This window comes from Balaenoptera musculus, chromosome 6 (assembly GCF_009873245.2).
Source record: "Balaenoptera musculus isolate JJ_BM4_2016_0621 chromosome 6, mBalMus1.pri.v3, whole genome shotgun sequence".
NCBI classification, from domain to species: Eukaryota; Metazoa; Chordata; class Mammalia; order Artiodactyla; family Balaenopteridae; genus Balaenoptera; species Balaenoptera musculus.
This window is the reverse complement of record NC_045790.1, coordinates 35264529-35279291: the sequence shown is the minus strand read 5'-3', so window position 1 is coordinate 35279291 and position 14763 is coordinate 35264529. Positions and strand designations below refer to the sequence as shown.

The 14763-nt window shown below is 39.2% G+C and overlaps 1 protein-coding gene across 1 annotated transcript in view; it reads right to left on the bottom strand.

The window, feature by feature from the left end:
- Window positions 1-14763, bottom strand: part of UBAP2 (ubiquitin associated protein 2) — a 99566-nt gene that overhangs the window by 65140 nt on the left and 19663 nt on the right. The window contains 2 exon segments of the mRNA XM_036855625.1: window positions 1786-1897; window positions 6179-6256. Coding sequence (XP_036711520.1) covers window positions 1786-1897; window positions 6179-6256 — 190 coding nt within the window.

Sequence of the window (14763 nt, the reverse complement as noted above, 5' to 3'; positions counted from 1 at the left end):
CAGCAACAAAGACCCAATGCGGCCAAAAATAAATAAATAAATAAATAAAATTTATTTAAAAAAAAAAAAAAAAGAGGTAACCAAAGAGATCTTTATGTAACTTTCAGTCTAGAACCACCTCCTTTGGGTTCAGTCCCAAATGAGGAGAGGAAGTTGAAAGTCTTTATTGAGATAGAACTGGCTGTTCATTTAAAACTTAAAAGATTCACCCAGCCAGCACAGAAAAGGAATGATGAATCTGTGAGAGCTAAAGGAAAGGCAACAGGAAACAGTATTCAAGACTATCTCTACCATATAAAAGAAGACACGCCCTCCAATTAATGATTTGGAAATATTTCATTTATTCACAGTGATTTTTTTTTTTAAATAAAGAAGGCAGTTAAGCCCTTCAGTTCATTTTAAAAATAAGGGAGAACCATTCTACACTGCATCCATTAGCAATGAGCTGAACACCCCCCATAGTTTATAAAACCCAGCAAATACGTGCCTAAGTGTCAGCAAACAAAAACTCTTCAAAATTTTATTTCCTCACTTAACATGATATATTTTCCCAACAAACTCACATATTTGGTAGTTTATCATGTTGGACCAGTGTTATCTTGCATAGAATTTTACCCACAAATACTGCTATGCTCAAATAACGAAATATTTTCCCAATTATCATTAATTTTTATAATTACAAATTTTATTCTGCTTGTTTCCTATTAAATAAAATATACTCATTTCAGTTTTGAGCTTGTCACAGTAGTTCATTTTAATACAGCCTGTGCCTAATAAAGCCTACCCCTAAAAATGAGAACTTGATTAAACCTAAACAATGATAAGGAAGGCACTGTTTGATGTGTTCACCTTTATACCCCATTTAGGTGAATCATTATTTGTTTTAATCTGCTCTGAATTGGTTTCCTCAATGAAAAAATACAAATGAAATACTGTGTAATTTCCATGTAGAAATCAAAAGATTAGGGCTGACACCTGCCTCTGGTGTGGCTTTAGCTGCATCCTTCCTAAAATAAAAGGGAGGAGCTTTAGTGTGCACGCGCATTCCTCAAATTTTACTAAGCTTAAAAAATATTTTTTTCTTATGTTAGTCTAGAGATATAAGGAGTAGTAAGAGGTGACAACTGAGACGAAGAAACATGAGCTGTGGAGCCAAGAGAAGTTTTTCAGGTGGTGAAAATGTCCACAGGCCCAGAGAATTTTGGCAACTGTGTAAGGCTGGAGTAGTTGACCAAGTTCTCTTTCAAGTCTTCAGATTCTACAAGTTCATGAAGAAAACATACATAAAAAAAACAGTCATTTCAGGTTAGTGTTCTTTCTGGTCTTAAAACATATATGGAGGGCTTCCCTGGTGGCACAGTGTTGAGAATCTGCCTGCCAATGCAGAGGACACGGGTTCGAGCCCTGGTCTGGGAAGATCTCACATGCCGCAGAGCAACTAGGCCCGTGAGCCACAATTACTGAGCCTGCGCATCTGGAACCTGTGCTCCGCAACAAGAGAGGCCGCAATAATGAGAAGCCCGCGCACCACGATGAAGAGTGGCCCCCACTTGCCGCAACTAGAGAAAGCCCTTGCACAGAAACGAAGACCCAACACAGCCATAAATAAATAAATAAATAAATAAATAAATAAATAAATAAAAAGAGCAGCTCTCTCTTTAAAAAAAAAATATGGAACAGCACCCATAATCCCCCTCCACCACCACCCCCAAATAAGGTGAAGTTGAAAATGCAATATGGAACTGGAGAGAAATCTTAACATTGCAAATCAATTAATAATACTTACCGTATCCGAATTCCCTTCTAGCAATATATTGATAGCTTTGTTGACATCTCCATTACAGTCGTGCAGAGCCACTATGCATTCATCCTGATTTTTTCCTGTCACTTCCATAAGCTGTTGGAATTATAAGACTGATTAGGGAAACACAAGAATGGCACTTGATATTAATTCTAAGATTCTACTATATAAAGACAGAGATTATGCAATCCTTCCACATGAAGATGGCCTTTTCAAGACTCTGAGATTACAATCCAAGATCAGGTTTACCTGTTTTGGGGGGCTACTCCATGTCTTTCCACCAATACTGGTAAAGTCAAACTACAAATCAACCCTCCTCCAAGCTGACCAAGTATCAATTCTTAATCCGCAGCACATACATACATACCAACATTCTCAGAATATTCAGGATGAGCTATGTGACTGCTCAAACTAGTTCAATGGCCTGGGACTCCCAAATTTCTGAGCTACTCAAATATTAAGTGGAACTATATGTTTCCCAAAGACCAAGCATGAGTATGTGGCCACAATTAGCCGAACATCCAGTCCAACTGTTTGTACTGTCCAACAGTCCAGTTGTCTCTGTCAATGTTCCATACATGGGCTATCACTGCTTGGATTAGAACACTGCACATACAAAATAATTTAGAACACCCTAAAGTCTCACAATTAGAATTTGGCAAAGCAATCTACAGATTCAATGAAATCCCTATCAAATTACCAATGGCATTTTTTACAGAACTAGTACAAAAAACCTTAAAATTTGTATGGAAACACAAAAGACCCTGAACAGCCGAAGCAATCTTGAGAAAGAAAAACAGAGATAGAGGAATCAGACTCCCTGACTTCTGACTATACTACAAAGCTACAGTAATCAAGACAGTATGGTACTGGCACAAAAACAGAAATAGAGATCAATGGAACAGGATAGAAAGCCCAGAGATAAACCCACGCACATATGGTCACCTTATCTTTGACAAAGGAGGCAAGAATATACAATGGAGAAAAGGCAGCCTCCTCAATAAGTGGTGTTGGGAAAACTGGACAGCTACATGTAAAGGAATGAAATTAGAACACTCCCTAACACCATACACAAAAATAAACTCAAAATGGATTAAAGACCTGAATGTAAGACAGGACACTATAAAACTCTTAGAGGAAAACATAGGCAGAACACTCTTTGACATAAATCACAGCAAGATCTTTTCTGACCCACCTCCTACAGTAATGGAAATGAAAACAAAAATAAACAATGGGACCTAATGAAACTTAAAAGCTTTTGCACAACAAAGGAAACCATAAACAAGACGAAAAGACAACCCTCAGAATGGGAGAAAATATTTGCAAATGTATCAACGGACAAAGGATTAATCTCCAAAATATATAAACAGCTCATGCAGCTCAATATTAAAAAATCAAACAACCCAATCCAAAAACAGGCAGAACCCAATCCAAAAATGGGCAGAAGACCTAAATAGACATTTCCACAAAGAAGACATACAGATGGCCAAGAGGCACGTGAAAAGCTGCTCAAGATCACTAATTATTAGAGAAATGCAAGTCAAAACTACAATGAGGTATCACCTCACACCAGTTAGAATGGGCATCATCAGAAAATCTACAAACAACAAATGCTGGAGAGGGTGTGGAGAAAAGGGAACCCTCTTGCATTGTTGGTGGGAATGTAAATTGATACAGCCACTATGGAGAACAGTATGGAGGTTTCTTAAAGAACTAAAAATAGAATTACCATATGACCCAGCAATCCCACTACTGGGCATATACCCAGAGAAAACCATAATTCAAAAAGACACATGCACCCCAATGGTCACTGCAGCACTATTTACAAGAGCCAGCTCATGGAAGCAACCTAAATGCTCATCGACAGACAAATGGATAAAGAAGATGTGGTACATATATACAATGGAATATATGGGAACGAAATTGGGTCATTTGCAGAGACGTGGATGGACCTAGAGACTGTCATACAGAGTGAAGTAAGTCAGAAAGAGAAAAACAAATATCATATATTAACGCATATATGTGGAATCTAGAAAAATGGTACAGATGAACTGGTTTGCAAGGCAGAAATAGCGACACAGATGTAGAGAACAAACGTATGGAAACCAAAGGGGGAAAGCGGGGCTAATAGTGGTGGGATGAACTGGGAGATTGGGATTGACATATATACACTAATATGTATAAAATAGGTAACTAGTAAAAAACTGCTGTATAAATAAATAAATAAATAAATAAAGAAGAAAAAAATTAGAATTTGGCAGCTATCACAAAACTCACTCCTGGACATACTATTTTCTCAAGTAGCCTCAACAGGGTGCTATGTTTGAAATCAAAGAAATCTCCTTGGTGCATTCCCTTTAACAAGGGATAATTAAGCTATTTAATATTTTCAACACAAGGAACAATCACAGATTAGGCACAATATAGGTTTCTCAACTATCAGTGAACAAATGTATGATTTAAATATCTGCTGTGGGGCTTCCCTGGTGGCACAGTGGTTGCAAATCCGCCTGCCAACGCAGGGGACACGGGTTCGAGCCCTGGTCCGGGAAGATCCCACATGCCGCGAAGCAACTAAGCCCGTGCGCCACAACTACTGAGCCTGCACTCTAGAGCCCGCGAGCCACAACTACTGAGCCCGTGTGCCACAACTACTGAAGCCCACGCACCTAGAGCCCGTGCTCCGCAACGAGAAGCCACTGCAGTGAGAAGCCCGCGCACCACAACAAAGAGTAGCCCCCGCTCGCCGCAACTGGAGAAAAGCCCATGCACAGCAGCGAACACCCAACACAGCCAAAAATAAATAATAAATAAAATAAATAAATTTTTAAAAATAAATAAATAAAAAATAAATAAATAAATATCTGCTGTGTTTTAAGTACCTTTAACTATTTTAGTATGTATCAGTTGCAGTTCAAAACAATTTGACCCCCAACATCTGAAGCGATTTCTCTGTGGTCACAAAACAATTAGCCTATCGGGAAGCCAGGTCTCCCGGTCTCATAAATACAGCTCTTTACACCACATCATTCCATCTGATTTCCTCCCTGTGTTACCCAGCAAGGTTCTATACATTCTACAGCTTTCCCATGCTTCAGTCTTTGGATGTCTACTAATAAGGTCAGATTTTTATCAATGATCTGTAGTAGCCCAATACCCGTCACATGCAGTTGTTAAGATGCACAGTAGGGACTTCCCTGGTGGCGCAGTGGTTAAAAATCCACCTGCCAATGCAGGGGACACAGGTTCGAGCCCTGGTCCGGGAAGATCCCACATGCCGTGGAGCAACTAAGCCCACGAGCCACAACTACTGAGCCTGCACGCCACAACTACTGAAGCCCGCGCACCTAGAGCCTGTGTTCCACAACAAGAGAAGCCACTGCAATGAGAAGCCCAGGCACCGCAACAAAGGGTAGCCCCCACTCACCGCAACTAGAGAAAGCCCGCACACAGCAACCAAGAACCAATGCAGCCAAATAAATAAATAAATAATAAATTTATTTAAAAAAAAATATTTATAGTAACCATCAAAACTCCCCCAGTGATTGGATTAGTAAGAGAGAGAACCATTGTTAAAACTTAAAGCTCTGAACTCCTGTACCAGTGCTCTCTTTTGTGTATCCGCTATGCTACCCAGATAAAAGGCAATATAATATGTAGATGTCTCAAACAATTCATAAATCTCATTCCAGCTAATAAGTTCTATGATTTTTAATAAATAATTTTTGTGGCTTTCCAAAAATATCACCATTAAGTCTAATGACAGCAACTATAAGTAAGAACAAAGAGTTTACATACTAAAGGGCTAAAGAGTTCACCAAGGGACTTTCACTCCAAGGAATTACTGGTAGACCTCTACCAAGGTAAAGGTTATTGCTTGGTTTCTAGAATCTTGAAGGGAAAAGAAGTCTTATCAGGAAAGAAGAATGTGAAATTAAAATAATGTTATATCAGTGAAGTTCTAACTGAAGACATCACCCTAAAATTTAATTTTATAACTTTTCCAATCTATGTTTGGGATCACCACGATATGTGAAAAGGCAGATCAGCTCTTCTGTAACATTGAACAAAATTTTCTGAGAACCCGCCATATACTAAATATACTTTCTATGCACAGGTATATACAATGCCATTGTACTTTCACAAATGCTCATTGTTCACATGTAACACTAGTAACTCAGAAAGGTTCTACTGCCAAAACTCCTTCGCTCTAGCCACCAATACAGGTATTCTGATTTTGAATCACAAGTTCAAAATCCAATTATTTACAACTAAGCAATAAGCATAGTTTAAAATAAGAATCTCTAGTGAAATTATCTTTTTAAGCACAGTAAGAATAGATTACAAAAATGACAGTATCCTTTGCCAGAAACATACCTGTTTAACTTTAGCTTCAAACTCTGAATCATTTTTATCAAAGATCACTTGAGCGAGACGCATCTGTTCAGCTGTTGCCTGGAAAAGCACATACAACTGTTCAAGATTGGAGCAGCAAAAATACAAGTTAGATGCCAAAATCTGGTATAAACAGATAAAAACTCTCAATCACTGTGGTAACAGAAATACTGATTAACTAAAAAAAAGGACTCTGAATTTAGACCTCTTAAATGTACACAATGTATTCCCATAAGGTAAATAAGCATCAAATTAAATAGCGTAAACTTCCCATTCCTTTGACCAAAGGACCTAAAGTCCTGTCCATCTTCATTAGCCTTGTGACTCATTTGAATTTTCTTTCTTGAATTTTCTTTCCCCTGGGCAGATGAAGTTACAGCATAATAGAAAGTGGAAGAACAGGAAGCAATGGAAACAACCGCCAGGATACAGGCTTAGATACAACCTTGCTGTCAAAAAGCAAAAAAGCTCTGCTATGAACTCAAAAAAGGTCAGTTCGGAAGGGAAAAGGCTGTATTTATCTAAATAAAAATTATTTTTAAAGTTACATTTTTATTTTTAACCACAATTTTAAAATAGTTTTAATTTAACAGAATTTTAAAGGAAGCAACTTTCAAACGCTTAGTCAACTATGTAGAAAACTTTTCCAGTTGCTTTTTTCACTCAAAATCCTTCTTAAAAAAAAATCAAATTACCGAATTTCTGAGGTTTCCTTTTGTAGTATTTCTGGCAATTAAAAATTAGAAAGGTATTTTTTTATTAATTAATTAATTTATTTATTTATGGCTGCGTTGGGTCTTTGTTGCTGTGCGCGGGCTTTTCTCTAGTTGCGGCGAGCGGGGACTACTCTTCGTTGCGGTGTGCGGGCTTCTCATCGCGGTGGCTTCTCTTGTTGCGGAGCACGGGCTCTAGGCGTGCGGGCTTCAGTAGTTGTGGCTCGCGGGCTCTAGAGCACAGGCTCAGTAGTTGTGGCGCACGGGCTTAGTTGCTCCGTGGCATGTGGGATCTTCCCGGACCAGGGCTCGAACCTGTGTCCCCTGCACTGGCATGCAGATTCTTAACCACTGCACCACCAGGGAAGCCCAGAAAGATATTTTTTAAATAAGGAAACTTTTGGGAATTCCCTGGCGGTCCAGTGGTTAGGACTCCGTGTTTTCACTGCCGAGGGTGTGGGTTCAGTCCCTGGTCAGGGAACTAAGATCCCACAAGCCGTGTGGCACAGCCAAAAAAAAAATAAAAAGAAAAAGAAAAAAGAAATTTGAAAAAGGTAACTCTTGTACAGTTAATAGCAACATACCAACCATTGCTAGCTAAAATCTTTACTAACTCCCAACATAAATATTTTTAAAGTTAAATCATTTAAATTACTGAATGAGCTTGGGGGGGAGGGGAGACCCACTAAGTGCTAATAATAAACAACTTTTAAAATATATATTTATGTATGTATGTATGTATGTATGTATGTATGTACGGCTGCATTGGGTCTTCATTGCTGTGTGCGGGCTTTCTCTAGTTGTGCAGAGCAGGGGCTATTCTTCTTTGCAGTGCGCATGCTTCTCATTGCGGTGGCTTCTTTTGTGGCGGAGCACGGGCTCTAGGCGCTTGGGCTTCAGTAGTTGTGGCACGCAGGCTCAGTAGTTGTGGCTTACAGGCTCTAGAGCGCAGGCTCAGTAGTTGTGGCGCACGGGCTTAGTTGCTCTGCACCAGGTGGGATCTTCCCGGACCAGGGCTCAAACCCGTGTCCCCTGCATTGGCAGGCAGATTCTTAACCACTGCGCCACCAGGGAAGTCCCAATAAACAACTTTTCATCTTTGCTTTTAATATAGATTCATAATAATCTCGATGGGGGTGGAGGGGGAGAGGTTGTTAGTGTTTTTTACAATGTAAAAACGCTTCTCACAAGAGCTTTCCAGTCCATGTTGGTGGTTGATTATACAAGCCCCAGGTAGCTTTGGTCTGTTCTCTCCAATCTAATGGCCAATCCTTTCATCCCAACCTATGCCTGCTGTGACCTCAGTTGTAGTGTTACATTACACCCAGAAAGATGTTTGTACAGTGTCTACACACATGGCAAATTTTACCTCAATTCTAACCAGTATATATAAGGGCCTTCTTTACACACACCCTCAAGTGAGAAGTCCCAATGAGGCAGCCAAAAGGACCAAGGTATGATATAAATGAATGAGGTAAAAAGGAAAACCAAAGGGGAAGGTGAGTTCTGGAAAACGGCACTTCCACATTATACATTTGAGCTTTGGGTAGTGGCAACCTTTTATGAATGAAAGTAAGCCACCGGGATAAAAAAAAGAATATATATATATATATATATATATATATGTGTATATGTGTATATGTGTATATATATATATATATATAAATAAAAAACTGAATCACTCTGCTGTAATTAACACAACATTGTATATCAACTATACATCAATAAAAATAAAAGTAAAAAATAAAAAAATAATTTAAAAATAAAAAAATAATAAATTTAAAAAAAAAGAAAGTAAACCAACATGGCCCTTGGTGCTAAAACCCTACATGATTAATTTTTGCCCGTTCTTCCTGATAGCAATCACTTCTACTCTGAATTTCAAATCTAGAAATTGTACCTCACGCATATTCATTGAGCCTTGCTGCAACCCAAGCAATATGAATGTTCATCATTTCTTACCATTAAATTTCCTTAAATTACAAAATTTTCACAAAGCCCAAAAGAAAATAACAGTGACCCATAAGGTATCTATCTAATACCAAAAGCTATTTATTTGGTACTTACATATTTTTCTCTTATATCAAAAACAAAATACTAATCACACTACTTTGTAGGAACACATAATCAATTGTAAATACCTATATCATAATGTTTATTGGCTGCATAAAAATCTACTGGATAGGTCTTGCATTTTACTTACTCTATGAATTCTTTATTACTACTCAAACACTACAGGGAGCCATTATTACACCTAATACATCCAGGATAGCTTTCTTAAAATAAACACAAAGATGTGAAACTACTAGGTCAAAGAAGTATATAGAAAAATGTTAAAAGGAGTTTCATACCATCTGCTCAAAAATGCTCTTCACAAAGGCTGCAAAACTTTATACTCAATTAACAGTGTAAAAGAGCCTGCTTCCTCAAAATCCAGTCTATAAAAATGCAAATTTAACCAATTAAAAATAAAAATGATCTCTATTTGGTTTGATTTTTACTTCTTAGATCATTAGAGTAATCTTTTAAAAATACACTTACTGGGACTTCCCTGGTGGCACAGTGGTTAAGAATCCGCCTGCCAATGCAGGGGACACGGGTTCAAGCCCTGGTCTGGGAAGATCCCACATGCCGCGGAGCAACTAAGCCCGTGTGCCACAACTACTAAGCCTGCACTCTAGAGCCCGCAAGCCACAACTACTGAGCCCGCGTGCCACAGCTACTGAAGCTGGCATGCCTAGAGCCCGTGCTCCGCAACAAGAGAAGCCACGGCGATGAGAAGCCCACGCACCGCAACAAAGAGTAGCCCCGACTCGCCCCAACTAGAGAAAGCCCACACGCAGCAACGAAGACCCAACGCAGCCAAAAAAGTTAAATTAAAAAAATATGTAGGGCTTCCCTGGTGGCGCAGTGGTTGAGAATCTGCCTGCCAATGCAGGGGACACGGGTTCGAGCCCTGGTCTGGGAAGATCCCACATGCCGCGGAGCAACTAAGCCCGTGAGCCACAGCTACTGAGCCTGCGTGTCTGGAGCCTGTGCTCCGCAACAAGAGAGGCCGCGACAGTGAGAGGCCCGCGCACCGCGATGAAGAGTGGCCCCCGCTTGCCGCAACTGGAGAAAGCCCTCGCACAGAAACGAAGACCCAACACAGCCATAAATAAATAAATAAATAAATAAATAAAATTAAAAAAAAAAAAATATGTATATATATAATTATACCATCCCCTGGTTCTGAAGAAACTAGTATTCTCAGTGTAGAAGTGATCAAAATGTAATATAAAAGAAGTGAAAATCCTGTAGTCCTGAATTTGAACTATCAGCATTACTAACTCATGAGGCATTTTACTTTTAACTCTGTCCACTGGAGAGACCTATAAACAATGACAAACCCAGTAACAATAAACGTTAGTTACCAGATTGAGGTCTCTAAGTGCCATTTCCTACTAAAAGATGCCAGGATTCCTTAGAGCAATGTCTGATCTAGGTACACAGCAGGAATTATACAAGATAAGTCTGGAATAACTCATCATACCAGTTTATGAAGAAACCATCAAAGATTACTAGAAAGTCAAAAAGCCCTCAGGAGCCAATATGAAGAGACCTGGCCAAAAAAAGGATAATTTCAACTTCAAAAAGGGTAATAACTAGAAATAACTGAAACCCTTCAAATGTTTAAATTCATAGGTTCATAATAATATTTTTAATACTAATTATTCACCTTTGGGAGATGATAGGTAAACAAGCAATTACTTTAAAAACCTATAAATATACTCTTCAAATGTGCAATGGTCATGAAAAACAAGGAAAGACTGAAAAACTGTTGTAGATCAGAAGAGACTAAGGAGACACGAAAACAAATCCTGGAACAGAAAAGAGAACTTGGGACTTCCCTGGTGGTCCAGTGGTTAAGAATCTGCCTTCCAATGCAGAGGACGCAGGTTCGATCTCTGGTCAGGGAACTAAGATCCCACATGCCGTAGGGCAACTAAGCCCGTGCGCTGCAACAAAAAGATCCCACGTGCCACAAGGAAGATCCCGCGTGCCACAACTAAGACCTGACTCAGCCAAATAAATAAATAAATATTTAAAACAAGAAAGAAAAGAGATCTTAGTGGAAAAACTAGGGAAACCCAAATAAAGACCGTATTAATTTAATAATATTGTGCCAATGTTATTATCTTACTCTTGACAAATAATTATATAAGACAGAAGTTAACAAACTATAGCCTAAGATCTGATTTTTGTATGGTGTGCCAGCTAAGAAAGGTTTTAACATTTTTAAAATGTTGTAGGGACTTTCCTGGTGGTCCAGTGGTAAAGAATCTGCCTTCCAATGCAGGGACATGGGTTCGATCCCTGGTCGGGGAACTAAGATCACACATGCCATAGGGCAACTAAGCCCACGCACCACAACTACTGAGCTCAGGAGCCTCAACTAGAGAGCCTGCGTGCCGCAAACTACAGAGCCCATGCACTCTGGAGCCTACGCACCTCAACTAGAGAAAACCCGCAAGCCACAACTAGAGAGAAGCCCGCACGCCACATTGAAGAACCCGCGTGCTGCAACAAAAGATCCCTCATGCCCCGTGTGCCGCAACTAAGACCGAACACAGCCAAACATAATTAAAAAAAAAAAAATGTTGTAATACAACAAAAACAAAGAAGGAACATGCAACAGAGATTGTGTGTGGCCTGCAGAGCATAAAATACTTGCTATCTGACCCTTTTTGGGAAAAGTTTGCCAACATTTGATATAAAATGTTAGCATTAAGGGAAGATGGGTACATGTTGTAGAGACCTCTGTATCATTTTCCAACTTTTTGGCAAATCTTCCAAAACACTGATTCCAAAACAGTTTTTTAAAGAAAGAAATAATAGAAACTACAGTAGAAATAAACGAAATACAGAAGAGAAAAATCAACAAAATTGACAAACCTTTTAGCTAGAACAACCAAGAAAAGAGAGAGAAGCCTCAAGTTATTAAAATTAGGAATGAAATAGGGGACATCACTACAAACTTTAGAGGAATAAAAAGGATTATAAGAAAATAACCATGAACAAGTGTATGCCATCAAGCTGGATAACCTAGACAAAAACCAACAATTTTGTCTAAAAAGGCAAATTCCTAAAAAGACACAAACTACTGAAATTGACTCAAGAAGAACTGAAAATCTGTAACAAGTGATTGAATTCGTCATCAAAGAAGTTCCCAGAGGGCTTCCCTGGTGGCGCAGTGGTTGAGAGTCTGCCTGCCAATGCAGGGGACACGGGTTCGAGCCCTGGTCTGGGAGGATCCCACATGCCGCGGAGCAACTAGGCCCGTGAGCCACAATTGCTGAGCCTGCGCGTCTGGAGCCTGTGCGCCGCAAAAAGAGAGGCCGCGATAGTGAGAGGCCCGCGCACCACAATGAAGAATGGCCCCCACTTGCTGCAACTGGAGAAGGCCCTCGCGCAGAAACGAAGACCCAGCACAGCCATAAATAAATAAATTAATTAATTAAAAAAAAAAAAAAAAAGAAGTTCTCAGAAAGAAAAACCCAGGACCAGATGGCTTCACTGGTAAATTCTATCAAACAATGAAAGAACATCAATCACCAATTTTTCACAAACTTTTCCAAAAAAATAGAGAAGGGAACATTTTCTAACTCATTCTATGTGGTCAGTATTACCCTGATACCAAAAGCAAAGGCATCACAAGAAAAGACAACTATAGAAAAATATCCCCCCACAAAATCCTAGCAAACCTTACCATACCAGCAACTTACCAATATGTACCATGACCAAGTTAAGTTTATCCTAAGAACGCAAGGTTGTTTAACATCTTAATGTAATACACCATATTAATAGAATAACAGACAAAACCCACATGATTATTTCAGTAGACACAGAAAAATAATTTGATAAGATCCAATACCCTTTTAGGATAAACAAACAAAAAAAACCCCAACAAATTAGAAATAGAAGGGAATTTCCTCAACCTAATAAAGTCAACTTAAAAAACCTACAATTTAACATTCTACTTAATGGTGAAAGACAACTGAAAGCTTTCCTCCTAAGATCAAGAACAAAATAAGGATGTCTGTTCCAGCCATTTGTACTGAAGAGTCTAATCAATGCAATTAGACAGGGAAAGTCCTTAGGCAATTAAGCAAGGAAAGTAGAATATATGCATGAACTAAATTCTTACAGATCTAAAATATTAGTACACAAAGACACACACTCTGTCTCTCAGAAGAATGCTGAAACTTGAGAAAAACATATTAAAAGTATTATACAGGATAGGGCCAACAGCAATTCGGTAAATAACCATCATGAAACTATTCATCCATGAAGCATTATCTTTCTATAAAATCAAAAAGTTCCTATCATAAAAATTATTAAATCATAAAGTAGAGCTTCTGTTTTATCGCTAGAAAGATCTTAAGAGGTAGTAATACAGTTCAACTCCATACTGTGCCCCTAAGTAATTTACTCACGCTTTATGCTGGGTGTTACTGGCACAAACCTTCTAACTACCAGAGGTGTGTAGTATCCAGTATATCAATCATGCTGCCTCCCAACAAGGGAAGAAGCTATCTGAACAGTCTAAGAATGCAGTCATGACAGCCTAGGCTAGTGTGGCCACAAGAAGGAAGGGATGTAAAAGGAGATGTTTCTTCTGTCATTTTACATTTGAAGACTGAGAAAAGTGACTACAACATGTACAAGAACTGGGAGAACCCAGTCTGCATTAGTCATAGGAAACCTTCAAGAATCAAATGAAAAGAGGCACAGAGAAAGATGGAAATGAGAGTTCGGGGCAAGGTGGAAAGCAGTCAACGGTACATTAAGAAAATCACCAGAACTCTAAAGCAGGTGTCTGTACCAAGAAAATAAAATAAGGGACTTCCCCAGTGGTCCAGTGGGTAAGACTGTGCTCCCCATGTAGGGGGCCTGAGTTCGATCCCTGGTCGGGGAACTAGATCCCACATGCTGCAACTAAGAGTTCGCATGCCGCAACTAAAGAGCCGGCATGCCATAACTAAAGATCACGCATGCTACAACTCAGACCCAGCACAGCCAAAATTTATAAACAAATAATTAATAAATAAATGAATATAAAATAAAAATTATGTTTTTGAAAAATAAAATGAGCAGAACTTTCTGGGATGAGGGTGATGTTCTGTATATTGATAGGAGACTGGGTTACGCAAGTATACGCATCCTACAAAAAATGATCTGATACACTTAAAATGTCTGTATGTAAATTTCACGTAAAAAAAAAAAGAGAAACCTAGATAAATATTAAACTCTAGTTAATGATATATAAGCTAAAGTGTTCAAGGGTAAAGTATATTGATGTCTTTACTTTGAAATGCATCAAAAAAAAATAAGATAGCATGATGGATAGCTAGTCAGATGTGATAAAACAAATAAAGCAAAAAAGGTAATTGTGAGTGTATGGGTGTTTGCTGTACAACTCTTTCAGCTTCTCGTTATATTTGAACATTTTCATAATAAAATGTTAGGGGGGAAAAATTTCAGCAGATCAGAAAAAGAGGTCTGGAAGAAGGTCAAAAAGAAAGGGCAAGGGACTTCCCTGGTGGCGCAGTGCTTAACAATCCGCCTGCCAATGCAGAGGACACAGGTTCAATCCCTGGTCCAGGAAGATCCCACATGCTGCGGAGCAGCTAAGCCCATGCACCACAACTATGGAGCCTGCGCTCTAGAGCCCGCGAGCCACAACTACTGAGCCCATGTGCCACAACTACTGAAGCCCACGCACGTAGAGCCCATGCTCCGCAACAAGAGAAGCCACCGCAATGAGAAGCCCGCGCACTGCAACGAAGAGTAGCCCCCGCTCGCTGCAACTAG